This window comes from Aphelocoma coerulescens, chromosome 1A (genome assembly GCF_041296385.1).
Source record: "Aphelocoma coerulescens isolate FSJ_1873_10779 chromosome 1A, UR_Acoe_1.0, whole genome shotgun sequence".
Taxonomy (NCBI): Eukaryota; Metazoa; Chordata; class Aves; order Passeriformes; family Corvidae; genus Aphelocoma; species Aphelocoma coerulescens.
Window position 1 is genome coordinate 8,073,211 of NC_091014.1, and position 15,950 is coordinate 8,089,160.

Consider the following 15,950-nt stretch of genomic DNA (forward strand, 5'->3'; position numbering starts at 1 on the left):
GGGACATTTTAGAGGACATTTAAAACTGCAAAAGAGTCTTTGTTCGATAGAGACACTTGGTTCCACTTTAGAAGGCTTTCAGTACTCAAAGGGGGACTGTGAGAAAGATGGGGGCAGAGTTTTTAGCAGGGCCTGATGCAACAGGTGATGGGTTTATATTAAAGAGGGTTGATTTGTATTAAATATAAGGATTAGATATAAGGATATAAGGCTGCTCTGGTTCTTGCAAGGCTGAGAGATGTGCCACAGCCCCGAGGAGAAGGGACAGCTCTGACACTGTGAAAGGTTTGTGCTACTGCTTTTTCAGCTGGGAATAAGACTAAGGGGTTTCCATCAGAGTACCCATCTAATTCTGAGCTGAGTTTGATGCATGGTGGGTGTTTGTTGGATGTAGGTGCCTGGAGATGTGCAGGACTGGGGCTGGATGTTTCTCCTCTTCCCGGGTCAGAGAAATAGCTCAAATTCCCTTGCATCCTGAATCCACTTTTTATTTAGAGGTGGGTTGTTGCCCCATCTATCAGCTCACTCAAGCTCAGTGCAGCCTCTGAACTTCCCATTAGTTAAGAACAACTCCCAAAAGGATAGGAAGGGCACAGGCTTTTCACTCCTCAGCAAACCCCAGTTGCCACCACAAACCTCTGCCAAGGCATTTCTTGCCTGCTGCCACTCAGGTTTGCTTACACCTGGCAGGAACATGAACTGCTTTAGTTAAGATAAGCAGAACTACTGTATGTCCATAGGGACATGTCCATGGCATAACAACAACTGGACAATAACTGTGGATGTGCTTAGCTGTGTAGGAGTTGTTACCAGTGTGGCCACAAGCACTTTTTAATGCACAGATTACACATTCTGGCTTGGGTTCTAAATACTAGTATATTGATATAAATGGTGGAACTGGTATTAGGATTTGGAGGAAAGCACAGGAAAAATACTCTTGGTTTCTGTATTGAGGCTTCTGTTCTCCTTCACCCTCCCATCTTCAGTGACTCTTCCCAGACTCCCTTCTCTTTTTTTTTTTGCCAAAAGCATCACTTGGAAACCCTTCCCCCCTACTTCTACAATACCTTCTTCCAGTCTGCACAGCTCTCTCCTGCCCACTTCTACCCTTTTTCTCTTTTCATTCCTCCTCCATTTACAAGAGAAGACAGAAAGGAGCTACTACAGTTTGGACATACTCCAAAGGTATTGTTTCCAGTTGTATAAGCTTTGCCTTTGTCATGCTGCCATCATCTCCAGTGCATGGACTGCTGGCATCTGAGCTCCAGCCTTTGGTCACCTTCACCAAGCTCAGTTACCCAAAGGAAGATTGTCCCGTGACTTAAGAACCATGGGATCTGTTCTGGGACAGAATATTCCTTTGCGACTCTGAGCAACACCTTTCACCTCTATGTGACCTTGGTCCTGTCAGGAAAATTAATCCACAAACACCAGAGGTTTATGTCCAAAAAGGAGACAGAGGAGTCCTGTTACTTTATTCGAATAAAGGGAGAGGCCATGGGGCATTTCCCCTGGGGTGTCTCAAAATTTTGGAGGGGGCAGCCTCCTTTTTATCTTAATTTCCCGACTGCATTTTCCTCTCTCTTTCCCTATGGGCTGAGGTACTTGAGAGGCACAGACTTCTCAAAATGCCTAATACCTAAGACTCCCTTCTAATGTATAACACCCCCCCCCCCCCCCTTAATTTTAGTTCTTATGGAATTTATGGTTCTTCCCACTGTTATTTCATCTCTCAATATCCAATTTCATTTATCAGCAGACCTATAATTTATTTGTAAAGACAAATCTCTTTCTTTCCCTTCATCAATCACTGGAATCCTTCCCATTGCTAGTTTTATCTCTCAGTACTAGTTTTATCTTCCAGCAGGCCCACAGCTTGTTTGTAAAGACATGTCCCTCATTCCTTTCAGTCCACTGCTTTAATCTTCAACACATGATATATAAAGCAGCATAAGGACAATCTTTGCTTCGGAGCAATGCAGTGAGATGGCCCAGAGGGGCATTTAGACTCCCTACGGAAATGAGATGCAAATGAGCACCCAAAGCTACACAAGTGGTGTCACCTGCGCAGTGTGAGGCTGCAAATGTGAGGTGGCCTGTGCTGTGATAACTTCACAATTCCTTTTATGGGACCACACGAAATCTGAGGAGCCTTTGGCACAACGGCTCTGGCCAGGATGAAGTTCTGTGTGAATTATGCTGATTTCCCCTGGCATGATTAGAGATTTTTTTTTCTTCCCTGTCCTGTGGCATTGAGGATGGATTTCTCCAACAGCAGTGCAGCATTATGAGACACTGAGCTTTGCTTCCAGACATTGGTCATGCCTTGTTAGATGATGCAAAACCAGCACTTCAGTTCAACCTGCAGCACTAAATATAGAGATATTTCTGTAATACAGGAAGGTTGGACATTAGGGGGAATTTCTTCACAGAAAGGATGATCAGACTTTGGAACAGGCTGCCCAGGGAAGTGGTGGAATCACGGTCCCTGGAAATGTTTAAAGAAAGCCTGGATGTGGCACTCAATGCCATGGCTTGGTTGACAGGGTGTTGTTCAGCCTTAGGTTGGACTCGATGATCTCAGAGGTCTTTTCCAACCTAATGGAAAAGGTTGGAAAGGTTCTGTGACTCACAACGTCTCCCTGCATGTGCTTCATTGCCAGCAATTAAACCGCGAGGGGTGGCACAGACATAGACTGATTTACCAAAATATGAGTATCAATCTAATATCAATATCCAACTGAGACGGACAAAAACTCTCTAACAGTTTAGAGTTAGAAAGTGCATGTTTTATTTGGCGCCAGGCACTGCGTGGGATAGCTCCCTAAGACGCAGGCCCCAACACAAGCAAACATGATACCTTTTATTTCCAAATACTACGAATATCCAAAATACAAATGTATACTCATAAAATTAACACCTCCCATTCTCTGCTTCATATGGAAATGAGCTTCAATGTCATTAAGCATGCATAGTGTGTGTCCTGAATTGAGTCGGTGGTCTTGAATTGGGTCAGTGTTCCCAAAAAAGATGAAGTAACTCATCTTCTTCATTTTGACCTTTTTGCTTCTCTGAACTTTAACAATCCTAATTACTTTAGTGACCTGTAAGTTTCTTCTTGCATGACTTTTGGATGGGTTCCCACAAAGGGAGGAAATTGGTGATTGTCCTTGTTCCATACACCAACTTACCAATGTTTCTACTCCTCATTCTAAGCACAGCTGGGCAAACATGCAAATGACAGATCATCAGTTATTTGGTAATCAGTTACGAACATCTAAAACCCTATTTCAGGTCCAACTCTCCTAACTATTTTAATTAACTCTCACTGGGCTCAAATTCTTTCCTATTCCACCCATTCCAACACAGCTAGCCTATAACTAAAATCTTCACGTTTCTTTTAAATCTATGTTTCAAGACCACACACACAGCTGCTGCTTTCTCCACTTTACTTTCTCTATTTTCTAATTCCTGCACTTTAGCGTCTCTTTTCTCGCCGCCCGAGTGCCCCGGGTTAAACCCACCCTCACGGCCCCGCCGTCAGCGCCCCTTCCCGCCGAAAGCCCCGCGCGCACACTCTGCCCCCGTTGCTAGGCGCGATGACGCCGCTCGCCTCGCTTTTTCTCATTGGCTGCTCCGCCGGTGACGGAGCAACGCGGCGCGGGATTGGCTGGGAGCGGGCGCGCGCGGGGCACGTCGGGGCGGGAGGGGCCGATGGCGGCCATCGGGGTCCACCTGGGCGCCACCTGTGCCTGCGCCGCCGTGTACAAGGTGAGGGCCAAGGGCCGCTTGGGGGTCCCGGCCCGGGGGTCTCCGTCGGTCCGAGCTGTTCCCTCGGCGGTGAAGCCTCCAGGGGCGAATCGCGGGTGTGCCTCTCTCTTTCTCCGCAGGATGGCCGCGCCGACGTGGTCGCCAACGACGCCGGGGACAGGGTCACTCCCGCGGTCGTGGCGTTCTCGGAGAGCGAGGAGGTGAGGCTGACCCTCCGCAGGGCCATGTGGGGAGGAGGAAGGGAGTGGGCTCTGTCTGCTACTCAGTTTTTCCTTTTTTTTTTTTTCCCTTTATTTTTCATTCAGGTTGTTGGCTTAGCTGCGAAGCAAAGTAGGATAAGAAATATTTCAAACACTGTAGTGAAAGTCAAGCAGATCCTTGGGCGAAGGTAAGAGAACGGGCGTGAAAGGGGTGGTGAGAAATTTTTCCCATTGAAGCTGGTTTAACGTCTCAGCACTAATACTGAAGACATCTCTTAAGAAAATAATTCTGTTGTCTTAGAGTCACAGAATGTTTTTGTGTGGAAGGGATTTTAATGATCACCTCGTTCCAACCCCCGTGCCATGGGCGGGGACACCTTCCCCTAGACCAGGCTGATATTATGAACTTTGTAGCCTATATTTCATTCCAGCAGCAAAGAGATGCTTCTGGAAATAGAAAAGTAGAGAACAAACATTGTATTTTATGTCTGAATTTGTCTCTGGAAATGAAATTGTGAAATATACTAACAAATGCATGTATGCTTTTCATGCTTACTTAAGTTTCTTAACTACAATGTTTTGTTGCCTGATTGCTTTCCTGTGTGTAAAATCTACTATGGTTTTGTTTGCATGAAACTTTGTGTTGCTTTTATTGCAACAGTGAAACTATTGATTAGTGCCTGTTGTGATTCCGCTGGTGTGGTTCTGTTCCTGTTGTGATGCCTGTTAGTGGAGCTGTGATAATTTGCACTGGTAATTATAGTGACACTAGAACTACACCTCTTGGGTTGGATTTAACATCAGAGATGTGACAAAACTTTTTAGTGATGACCCAGCTGTGTGTTACAGCCCTTTCATGTTGTCCATTCTGGTGTATTTCTCAGCACTTTCAGATGCAGGACTTCACTGAAATCTTTTATAATGGTTGTGGGGCATAGCAGGTTAAAACAATGTGTTGGGTTTTCCTTTTCTCTAAATAGTAGGTATTTTTTCAGTCATAAGTTTTGGGGATAGGAGAATGAAAGATGCCAGCAGGCAGAACTGTTTGGAGTTTTTTTTTACTCTATACTTGTGTCTGTAGAGTGAGAACAGGATTTTTTGGTTCAAGTATAGCTCGATGTGTTGGAGATGTTAGAAGAAATATCAGCAAGATGAATGTGTGCAATTAACCTTGAACGTGTGATTTATTTTAATATTTTGCATTTTTCTGGGCAGCTCTGGTGACCCTCAGGCAAAGAAATATATTGCAGAAAGCAAATGCTCTGTGAGTATGATGATTTGTATAATTTTATGCTTTTCTTGTCATTGTTTGGGCCACGCCATGTCCATGTTCTGCAGTGATCAGCTCTCATCATATGAGGTCCCTTTGCTGCTATGTGGAATGTTTCTGTTTTTATCCAGTAGATAACCATGTTCTGAGATCTGCCAGCATAATATAGTTCCAACAGAAAAATTTTTATCTCTTGGCCATTCTCTAAAGGGATGAATCCTGATATATGTAGGTAGTAGCATTGTGGTTTTTCTTAGAGCTGGTAGAGATACTCGGGTTGCAGCACCTTGTGATAAAAATCTTTAAGCATTTGATTTAATGTCAGTAGTTAATTTGCATAAGATTGTGCTTGTTAGTGGAAAATTCTGCAAAACAGGAGAAAAATTATCTTGGAAAATATATTCATAAAGAAGTTTTTCTCTGGGTCTTGATTTTTCACATTGTTGTGATTTTATAAATAGCTGGGGGTTTTCTTACAGAATATGACCAGGAGTGTACTTTTGTTCTAAACATTGCTTTTGTACTAAGGAAAACTCAATAGAAAAGGGAAGCCTGGAATCTTTAAGTCCTTGAATGTCACTGTTGTGACTGTCACATGCTGCAGGTCTTTTTTTGATCTTTGATAAGCATCTTGAAAGCATTTACTCCCTAGTAGTAGAGTACTAATGCAGAGTATTTACACAGTCCAGTGCTTTTTACTTTAAACAGAACCTAAGTTAAACATTACTTTTTGTTATTAACCAAATTACTGTCTAACAAAGGTGTGTTGGCTTTGCTTACAGGTAATTGAGAAGAATGGAAAACTTCAGTATGAAATAGATAACAAACTCATTAACCCAGAAGATGTGGCAAAACTAATTTTCAGTAAAATGAAAGGTACATAATAATTAAATTTATAACATGTTTTAGCTTTTTAAGCTGTCCTCATATTTTTAAGATGTCGTTTTTTTTTCTTTTTTGCTTTTGCTCACCATGCTCTGCCTGTGTTTATAAACAGAGACTGCCCAGTCTGCATTGGGTTCAGATGTGAATGACGTTGTTGTCACAGTACCATTTGATTTTGGAGAGAATCAGAAAAATGCCCTTGGGTAAGAGCACTGAGGTTTTTTTTTATGTGCCTAAAGCAGATGGGCTGGGAGATCAGCAGTGCGAATTCTGCTACTGGACTTCAGCTTGGGACCATCAGTCAAGATACTGGGATGTTATTTAAACTGGGAAAATAGGAAAGCAAGAGATTAAATCCTGAGCTGAGAAACTTCCCATGGAATTCACTGATGTCACCAAAAGGAAATTCTGAATCACTAAAGTGACAGAATTTTGATTTCATCAAGGATAGAACATCATTCTAGATCAGGATATTCAGTGACCCCTTTGAAATGCAAATAGTTTCTCACCCTGCTCTATAATTTCCCCTCCCTGCCCTTCATACTCCCCAAACCAAGTGGTGCTACTTGGCCTGTTGAGGTCTGCTTTGTCAGAGCGCAGATGTGGAATACATACCAGTTTTCTACTTTGAAATTCTGTTTGGAAACACTTCTGCTCTAACACTTAATTTCTCTGTATGAAAACATAATAAGTATGCTTAAAGCTTAGCATAAATGGCAGCATCTATTTCTGCTTTTTTTTGATGTGTAGAAGCTGTTACATTTAACGGTATTAAAATAAGTAAAGCACCCCTAAAAGTTGGTCAGAAAACAGTGAGCTGGGGATTTGCAGTGTCTATAATGAAACATTCTATTGCTCTGGTATAACTTGAAAGTGCAGGAAAACAAGTTGTGGGGTAGTCCCAGGGTTACTGAAGTTTCAAGAAAATACCTAAGTAAAATGTTACAAGTGAGGCACAGTAAATTCATTCTGAAGCAAATCAGTATTCTTGCTGAAATAATGTATCAAGAACTTTTAATACCACACCTGAAGATAAGTTACCTAGTTTGATTTAGGGTGGGGTTTTAAATTTTGTGATTGAGGGGTGTTTTGCAGTTTTTATGGGCTGTGTAGACTGAGAGACAACAAGCACCCAGCAGATCCAATTACCTGAAGAACACAGTAGCAACCGAACTTCTTGGTACTTTTCTTTTCCAGTCACTCAGTTTTGTTAATGCCATGCTATAAACAAGGTCTGATGAGGTGGCATATGTAGTTCAGGTGAAATCTTAATAGTGTGTGACTATAGTGAGACCATTAGAGTAAAATGAAATGCTGTTATGGCTCATTGCAGGGAAGCAGCTGCAGCTGCTGGGTTCAATGTTATGAGATTAATTCATGAGCCGTCTGCAGCTCTCCTTGCTTATGGAATTGGCCAAGATTCACCCACTGGGAAAAGGTAAAATCCTAATATTTTATTTCTTTTTAAGCTTCTGTATTTAAATCCTGAGAAATCTTAAATGAGGGAATGCTGTATTACCTTAGCATAAGGCTTGTTTTGTTTTTTTCTCTCAATCAAGACAAGAAGCATTTAGAAGTTGTAATTTTATAGTGTTTTAAATCCCTTTGTTTTGGTCTTTATATTTTGAGAATTGTCTTTAAAGATTTGTCCCCAGTTTCCGACTTCAATAAGCTGATTGGCTTGAAGAAAAATGCATCCTTTTTAAACATATTTTGGCAGAGCTGGTTTTAATTGTGGGAGATGGGATCATTTTACATGTGCTGGAAGAACTAAAGCAGAGCTCCTGGGTTCAGTAGGTGCATTTGGTTGTCTTTATGAATATAGAGAAAATTCACTTTCAAAATAGCAAAGACTGATATCAGTTTGAGCTTTTCTGTTATTGTTTGATGTTTCTTTACCATTCTCAGATACTTTTCGCCTGATTAAAGCCTGCAATACATGCTGGTAATCTTTTGGCAGAGTGTCAAAATTAATTCTACTTTCAATATTTTTTTGATGTGGCAGCAACGTGCTGGTTTATAAACTGGGTGGAACGTCACTTTCTATCACAGTCATAGAAGTAAACAGTGGAATATATCGTGTGCTTGCTACAAACACAGATGACAGCATTGGTGGAGTTTGCTTCACAGAAGCTCTAGCTCAACACTTAGCTTCTGAATTTCAGAGGTAAGATTTGAATTCTAAGCATGTTGCTCTTAGGACAGGAACTTTGTTATCTGGTGCTTGCTGTAAAGAAAACAAAACAATCTAGCAGACTATCTGTAAGTGAAATGGTTCAAGTAAAGATGGTGTTGAAGGAGCAGTCAGTTCTTTGGGGCTGAGGAGGAGGACTGGGAAATGCCTGGGTTTGAGTGGATGTTGCTTGAAGCTGGCGTTGAACTATAAGGGCTCAGCTATGAACTCTGCTGTGTTGAGGGGTGTGTAAACTTTCAGTAGTGGCGTTGTAGTTAATACTGAAGTGTTTACCAAAAAGAGTTCAAGATCTCTAACCTGTTTTTCCTTTCAGAAGGAGTTATCAGTCAAATTCCTGCCTCTTTAAACTGGTATCATCTTTTTTTTTAAATACAGGTCTTGTAAACATGATATTAGAGGAAATCCCAGAGCCATGATGAAGTTAATGAACAGTGCTGATATTGCAAAACATTCTTTATCAACCCTGGGAAGTGCAAACTGTTTTGTAGATTCACTGTATGATGGATTAGATTTTGATTGCAATGTGTCCAGGTAAGGCAGATCTTGAAGCTACTGAAATCTTTCTAGGTGCTGTTATGGACATTCAATAAGCTTTGATTTCTGGTGGCGTTTATTTTAGAGAAGGAAGTAAGATTGAAGGCAGATTTGTTGTTTCATATTGATGCTACAATCTGTAGTGGTCAGGGCAGTCGCAGTAACAGTGTTGCCTAATGGTTAGAAAATACAGTGTGAAAAGGCACAAGGACACCCCATCTTTGGAGTCTGGTTGTTGATGGGAGTGGAATGGATACTGTAATGAATCAGGGTGGCTGTTTCCTCCCCCTTATTGTTTTCGTTGTACTTTCTGTAAAGAACAGACGGCTTGTGGACTCTTCATCTAAATGAGATTCAGAATGAGAGGAATCCTGGAAGTCTTGATTGCCTCTTGGTGACAGCTGGAGTAGAAAGATGTTTTTTGTCTTTTTTTTGTACTGCTGTGTCCTACTCAGTCTCTTTTCCCTTGGGATGATCTCTTACTGAGATTTTTAGCTCACTTTGATTGCGCTTCCAGGCAGCAGCAGCTTTAGCAAAATGAAACAGACTTTTCCATTCCAGAACTCCAGCAGTTGGGGCTGCTAAAATAAGGCCCAGCATATTTGAAAGTGTGAGAAGCAATACAGTATAACTGGGGTCAGCTCACTTCTGGATCAGGATGCCAGTCCTGTGGATCAGTATTGCAGACTTTGATTTGTTGTATTTGTGCAGAATAGAACTTCCTTTGCAGAGCTGAAAGAGACAAAGGCAAACACAAGTTTGTTTTTCAATTTGCTTAATCTACTCCCTGTGTGAAAATCAGGACACAGCTTGATTTGCCTCTAAAAATTGAGTCTTTGTATCCATTTTAAAGATCATGAAGCAGTTCCAGGATTTTAATTTATTTTTTCACAAAGTCAAGACAGCAATACTGGGTGTTGTCAAAACAACAATACTGGGGTTTTTTTTCTCTAGAGTACACTGGAGAAGAATGAATGTGCATTCCATGTAGGTGTTCATGATGGAATTGATAGCACAGATACTTCCAAAACAACAAAAATTACTTGAAGGCTAATAATGGGAAAACATGATTTTTTAAAAATCCCTTAGTACCAGCTGGAGAACTTAACCATATTCTAAAAAGTATTGTTCTTCCATTTCAGGTATTTGTCTTTAATGGATGAGAGGATACTTTTTGAATTTTTTTTTATTTTTCTCTTCTAGGGCCAGGTTTGAACTTATCTGTTCTTCACTTTTTAATAAATGTGTAGAAGCAATTAAAAGGCTCTTGCAGCAAGTCGAATTTACAGCAGATGATATTAATAAGGTAATAATAGAAATCATTTGTCTGTAGGATGCTTCATAATTCCTCAAGAACAATACTTGTGGGGCCTGTTTTCCTTGCAGACGGAGATTTTAATGATATGTTTAAGCATTTTTAACTGGGATCCAACTGAATCTATAGACTCGAGATCTTTAGGACTGCTGTAGTTGCTTTCATTTCAGTTACTTGAAGTTAAGTACAAGGTAGAGTCAGATTCAGTTGTGTGTTTTTACGGCTGCATATTGAGTAGGGGGGGGGGAGGATTTGTCTTGGTTTGGTGTATTTGTGTAATTCTGCCCAAATTCAGGCTGAGGAGTACCTTCCTTAAGTTCAGTCTGTGGACTTCGTTCTGCCTTCATTGAACTTTGGTTAGGGTTTGCTGACACTTCTGGAGAAAGGCAAAGTTTTGATTCAAAGTGGAACAAATTGCTTCATGTCCACTTGGTGCCTGTGCTCCTCCTTGCTGGCTTAAAAACCATGTGAGGTGCCAAACCAGGGAAGTGCTTTAATTCCAAAGATGGTGGGCAAGGCAGCAGGCAGTAGTAGTTTAATTCAAATGGCACTTGCCTTGGTGTAAGAGAAGAAATTCATCTCACCCCCTTTGTACCTGTGCATGGCAAATGGTGCTGCATTCATTGCTGGTGGAATTGGCTCATGAGGTCTGCAGCTAAAGCTGCCTGGTGCTTTCAGTGACACTTGGTGCTGTTTCAGACTCTTGATTAGTGTTTGCTGAGTCACATCTCCGTTTCACTGGTGGATAATGAAGTATCCCAGGCCATTTAGAGAACAGTTTTTGTTTTCTGGTGGCAGTGGTTCTTAGGTGGCTTTTTAGGTTCTCATCTCAGGCCTTAATGCTTTGGATGAGGGGCAGTGAACACTTTAAATGTAAAAATAAAAAAATTCAGAGTTGTAAATTAGATTTATGTTTTACATGAGGAAAAGTGAGAGTTAGCTTTATTTCCAGATCTGGCTGATTTTCAAAGTCACTGTAATAAGACTTGGACTTGCAGATAAAACCTGACTTGCTCCTTCCTACAGGTGCATGGTGGAAGGGGGAGTGGCAAGCAGCACAAGTTACAAGATGGGAAAATTTTAGATTCTGGGAAAGGAATTTGTAGTATGAGGGAAATCAGATGCTGAATTAAGGGCCTACAGTCTGTGGAATATGTTTCTGTGGAGGACAGGTCCTGAGCAGCCTGTTGTAACTATACCTGTTCTGACCAGGAGGTTGGACTTGATCACCTCTGGCAGTCCCTTTCAACTTGATGTTCTTTTTGTGATGAATTTTTCAGTTTTCAAAGTGTTACTTTATCTAGGTGATTCTTGCTGGAAGAGAAACTTTTCAAAGACATCATATTTCCTTTAATTTCAAAACTGAAAGAGAAACTTTTCAAAGACATCATATTTCCTTTAATTTCAAAACTGAAAGAGAAACTTTTCAAAGACATCATATTTCCTTTAATTTCAAAACTGAAAGAGAAACTTTTCAAAGACATCATATTTCCTTTAATTTCAAAGCCAAAAATATTAGAAGTCTCAACCAAAGATTAGATCAATTTTTATTTAAACAACTGCAGATAATAAAATATTCCAGAGCAGTTTGCATTTCTGCACTGCAGGGTGTGACCTGTCTGTTTTATTTGCCAGAATAAAGATTTAAAATAATTTTGATGTTTTTCAGGTAGTTCTTTGTGGCGGGTCTGCTCGAATCCCAAAGCTACAGCAGCTGATCAAAGATATTTTCCCAACTGTGGAATTACTGAATTCAATTCCTCCAGATGAAGTTATTCCCATTGGTGCAGCCATAGAGGCAGGAATTCTGCTAGGGAAAGAGAATACCTTGTTAGAAGAAGATGCACTCATTGAGTGTTCTGCCAAAGATATTCTTCTTAAGGTAAGTCTAAAATTAGAATATTAGAAAATTTTACTGCTGCAGTGAATATGTAACACTAATTATGTATGATTGGTGTTAGAGAAACAGCATTGTTTTATTATTACTTCTGCACATTTGCTATAGATCAGCAGTACATGGTAACTTAGGTTTATTGACAAAAAAATGACCAGAAAAACTGGATTTAAAGGGGAGATAGGAAAGATACAATCTATGTTGCAATAGCTGGATTTCTTATTTGTAGGCATGTCGGGTTTTTTACTTGCCGTGATGGTAAATGTGACAGAGGGAATGAATCTTGGATTTCTTTTCTTGTGGAGCATTGTTGTAACACTTCCAGCTCAGTGAAGCACTTAAAGACAGATGTGAACTCTGTTTTTTTTCTTTTTTTAAGGGAGTAGACGAGTCAGGGGCTGATAAATTCACAGTGCTGTTTCCGTCGGGGACACCACTGCCAGCTCGAAGGCAGCACACCCTGCATGCTCCTGGAAATATTTCCTCTGTGTGCCTTGAGCTGTACGAGTCATTGGGGAAGAGTCCCATGAATGAAGAAGAGAAATTTGCCCAGGTGAGTATGTGCACACTCACGTGCTCTTTTAACAGCAACCACCTGGAAATCAGTTGGACCTGGGAAAAAAATGGAAACCAATCCCACTGCTACCAAAACTTGTTAGAAAATAATAATGACATGCATCTCCTTGGCATTGGTCTTGATTCATTCTTTTGTACATGCACAGTATTCAAACACTTAATAAAGAAACTGAAGTTTCCCCTTTGAATTCCTTAATGGCTGGGTTTCATACTTGGCACTACTGTAATAAGATCACCTGGGATGAGAGATCTTTACCAGTTATTCCAGTAGTGCACAGATCCTCCAACATTTTAAAAATAAAACTGATGAGGAAAATGGCATAGCTGATGTGTTGATTACTTTTTGTTCTTTCTAGATTGGACAGGATCTTGATATTAAATATTGAATTACATTTATCACAGTGGTAAGATGAAATGATTCTATCAAGTGAGGGTTTAAAGTTATTGGTTTAGGAGTCAACCTACAGAGAGAACAAACACAGCTTTTTTGAAACAGTGATGATGTGTTTTCCTTGGAAAACTTCAGGGAAGGGGCAGATGTGTCTGAAATTGATGGAATATTTAAGAAGACTGTTATTCCACCTTAATTCTGCCCAAATACCTTTAAAGGGGATAGGGAAGGGATGTTACCTAATAATTACAGTGCTGATCCTAAAGGACACTGTGGGAGTGATAGGTACTTCAGCTATCTGAGGGATAGATCCTGAACCAAACCACAGAAACAATAGTGCAAATAGCTAAAAATAAGTGAATTTGCACATCTTAGCTGTTGTGTCACTTTCCTTGAACTGCTGTGCAAGAACTTGGAGAACCTGATTATAATCAAACTTTTTCTTTTAATAGATTGTACTACAGGATTTAGATAAAAAGGAGGATGGCCTACATGATATACTAACTGTTCTCACTATGAAAAGGTACCCAAACCAGTTGTTGTTCTGCTGTTTACCCTGCTATGTCGCACTTCTGACAAGCAGTCTTTGCTCCTGTTACAGAGTGTTTAATTTTGTTTTGAGAAACTTCAGCATTTTATTGGTCACAGGACTGTACTGTCCTAGCAGGGGTACATCCTGTAGAAATGTGGGATTTCTGCAATACCTTTGGTGCTGTCATTGTTCGATTCCTAAAGAAACAAAGCTTAATACAATGGTGTAGGTTATTTTTAGCAACTTCTGAACAGTTGATCAGTTTAACCACGCTTGAGAGCAGTCAGGATCCCAGACTTCTGTGGAAGTGGGTTGGGAACTTTTGCTGAATGCCCACACTCTTGGGAAAAACTGAAGGAGACTCTGCCTTTTTCAGTTACGAAGGATTGTAGAATTTACAGTGGCTCTGTCCTTTTAGAGGCAGGGTTGTTAAGCAGAGAAACAGCACCACAGGAAATTTCTACTTGCTATTTAAGTTCAAAATACTTCATTTCCTTATATTGGCTATCAGGTATATTAATGCCTGTTAATAGGCCTCGGCTAAAATGCCTTGTTTGTCACACAGAGATTTATACTGAGCACTGATAAGGAAAACATTTTGGGGATTATAGATGCAACTCTGTTGTGCAGAAAAACAGCATTGTTTTAAAGGAGGTTTAAGTAATATTTCTGTGAAAAAGGGAGAGGAAGTTCAGCAGAGAACATCTATTTCTACCTAAGTATTTTGTGTATACCTAGCTGAAGTAGGGCTCAATATTGTTTCTTAATTCTTAGATTTTGAAAATTAAGGTTTTCCTAGTTGAAGGAGATCTTTGGAATTTAAAGACTACTTACACTTCAAAAGTCAAGTTCTTGTGCTATGGCAAGGCATGCTTATCAATCTGTTGCTGTTACTTAGAGTTCTCACAGTGAATATTTTGAATAATATTACCACATACTCTGTTTACAAACCTTTACTAAATAAACTCAATTGCAATATTTGAATGCAAGATTTAAACAGCTATTCCAGCATATGTAGAGAAGATAGATGCTTTAAGGGCAAGAAGTGCATACATAAACGCTTAATTTAAATTAATTAATTAAACTTAATTAATTAATAAAAACTTAATTTCATAAATCAGTTTCATCTGTGTTGAAGCATGTTTGTCCCTGAATATTTTGATGCTAATCTGTCTTCCCTTCATCTGTGTGAGGACTACTCTTTATCCTCTCTGGAACATGCAGTAACATAGTAAGTGTTGTGGAGATAATCCTAAACATAATCCTCTCTTTTATCTAGGGATGGGTCCTTGCACGTTACCTGCACGGATCAAGATACTGGAAAGTGTGAAGTCATCACTGTTGAAGTGGCATCATAGTCCATTTTGGAAGGCAACATTTTTCTAACTTGATTTTTGTCTCTTACTGGCTTGTCTGCCAAAGCAGTGACTCTCTGGGATGTCTCTCATGATTCTTAGAGGACTGTAATAAACTGAAGTAAAATGTTAATTTGCCCCCAAGTCTGTTTGGAGTGTGGTGCAAAACGTTAGTCAAGACATGTGGACAGCAGATTATTGAATTATCAGCACTTGATTTACAAAATGCAAAGCACAAATGCTTGTGCCTGTGGTTCAGCAACAAGCATATTACGTAGTCTGAAGATTTTTCCTTGACTGATCAGGTCTTGTACCCGTTCCACCAGTGTATCTGTGGCTGCAGCAGCATAGCTTTGAACCAGCAAGAACCAGACTGGTGAAAATCCCCTCCCTGGTAATTGTACTGGAATCCCATGTGTTCTTGATATTGCCCAAAACCATGAAGGTGGAGCCCATTTGTGCTGGCCTCTTGAGCAAGTTAATTTTTTTTTCAGGAGTTTTTTTTCTGTAAAATGGTTTTGTGATATTACCTGAGAAATGTAAGTCAAATGTGCTTATTTATATGTTATTAAAATACATTTTTTATGCAGATCCTGGCAATCTCCATTCTGTGTGGCACTGTTCTAATCTGTATTGTCATACATTTGTCTGGGTATAAGCTGGCAGGTTTTTTCAATAACAAGATAGGGCAGGCAAGTGTGGTTATGGAATTTGAGGGTCTAAGCCTAAGGTTAAGGGGCAACAGTTCGGTTCTTACAACAGTGTGTTACCTTGTAAAATACTGAAAGTGTCACAATAGAGCCGCAAAAATCAGAGAAAATAGAGCAAGGAATACCTGTGTGGATTTGAAGAGAGCTGTACTCCATTACCTGGGATTTGAAAGCCACCTGAAAGGAGGTTGTAGCCAGGGGCGTCGGGCTCTTTCTGCCAGGCAGCCACGGCCAGGATGAGAGGTTGCTGACTCCTAAGCTGTGACAGGGGAGGTTTGGGATGGACAGTGAGAGGAATTTCTTCACATTAAAGGTAATTAGAC

The 15,950-nt window shown here is 40.4% G+C and overlaps 1 protein-coding gene across 1 annotated transcript; it reads left to right on the forward strand.

Moving 5' to 3' along the window:
- The first annotated feature begins 3,696 nt into the window (after positions 1-3,696).
- HSPA14 (heat shock protein family A (Hsp70) member 14) lies at positions 3,697-15,506 on the forward strand. Its single transcript, XM_069035205.1, has 14 exons — positions 3,697-3,771; positions 3,891-3,971; positions 4,077-4,159; positions 5,187-5,235; positions 6,024-6,117; positions 6,239-6,329; positions 7,460-7,564; positions 8,132-8,293; positions 8,696-8,851; positions 10,058-10,160; positions 11,839-12,051; positions 12,443-12,616; positions 13,483-13,553; positions 14,842-15,506. Exons 1-14 carry the CDS (start codon positions 3,715-3,717, stop codon positions 14,918-14,920), a joined length of 1,518 nt encoding a protein of 505 aa, XP_068891306.1. The 5' UTR covers positions 3,697-3,714; the 3' UTR covers positions 14,921-15,506.
- The last annotated feature ends 444 nt before the right edge of the window (positions 15,507-15,950 follow it).

Bases quoted from the DNA above. Each gene is read 5' to 3' on its own strand.
- HSPA14 (XM_069035205.1), top strand. From the start codon at position 3,715: ATGGCGGCCATCGGGGTCCACCTGGGCGCCACCTGTGCCTGCGCCGCC. The intron at 3,972-4,076 runs GTGAGGCTGACC...TTTTTCATTCAG, and splicing joins CGTTCTCGGAGAGCGAGGAG to GTTGTTGGCTTAGCTGCGAA. The intron at 12,052-12,442 runs GTAAGTCTAAAA...TCTTTTTTTAAG, and splicing joins CCAAAGATATTCTTCTTAAG to GGAGTAGACGAGTCAGGGGC.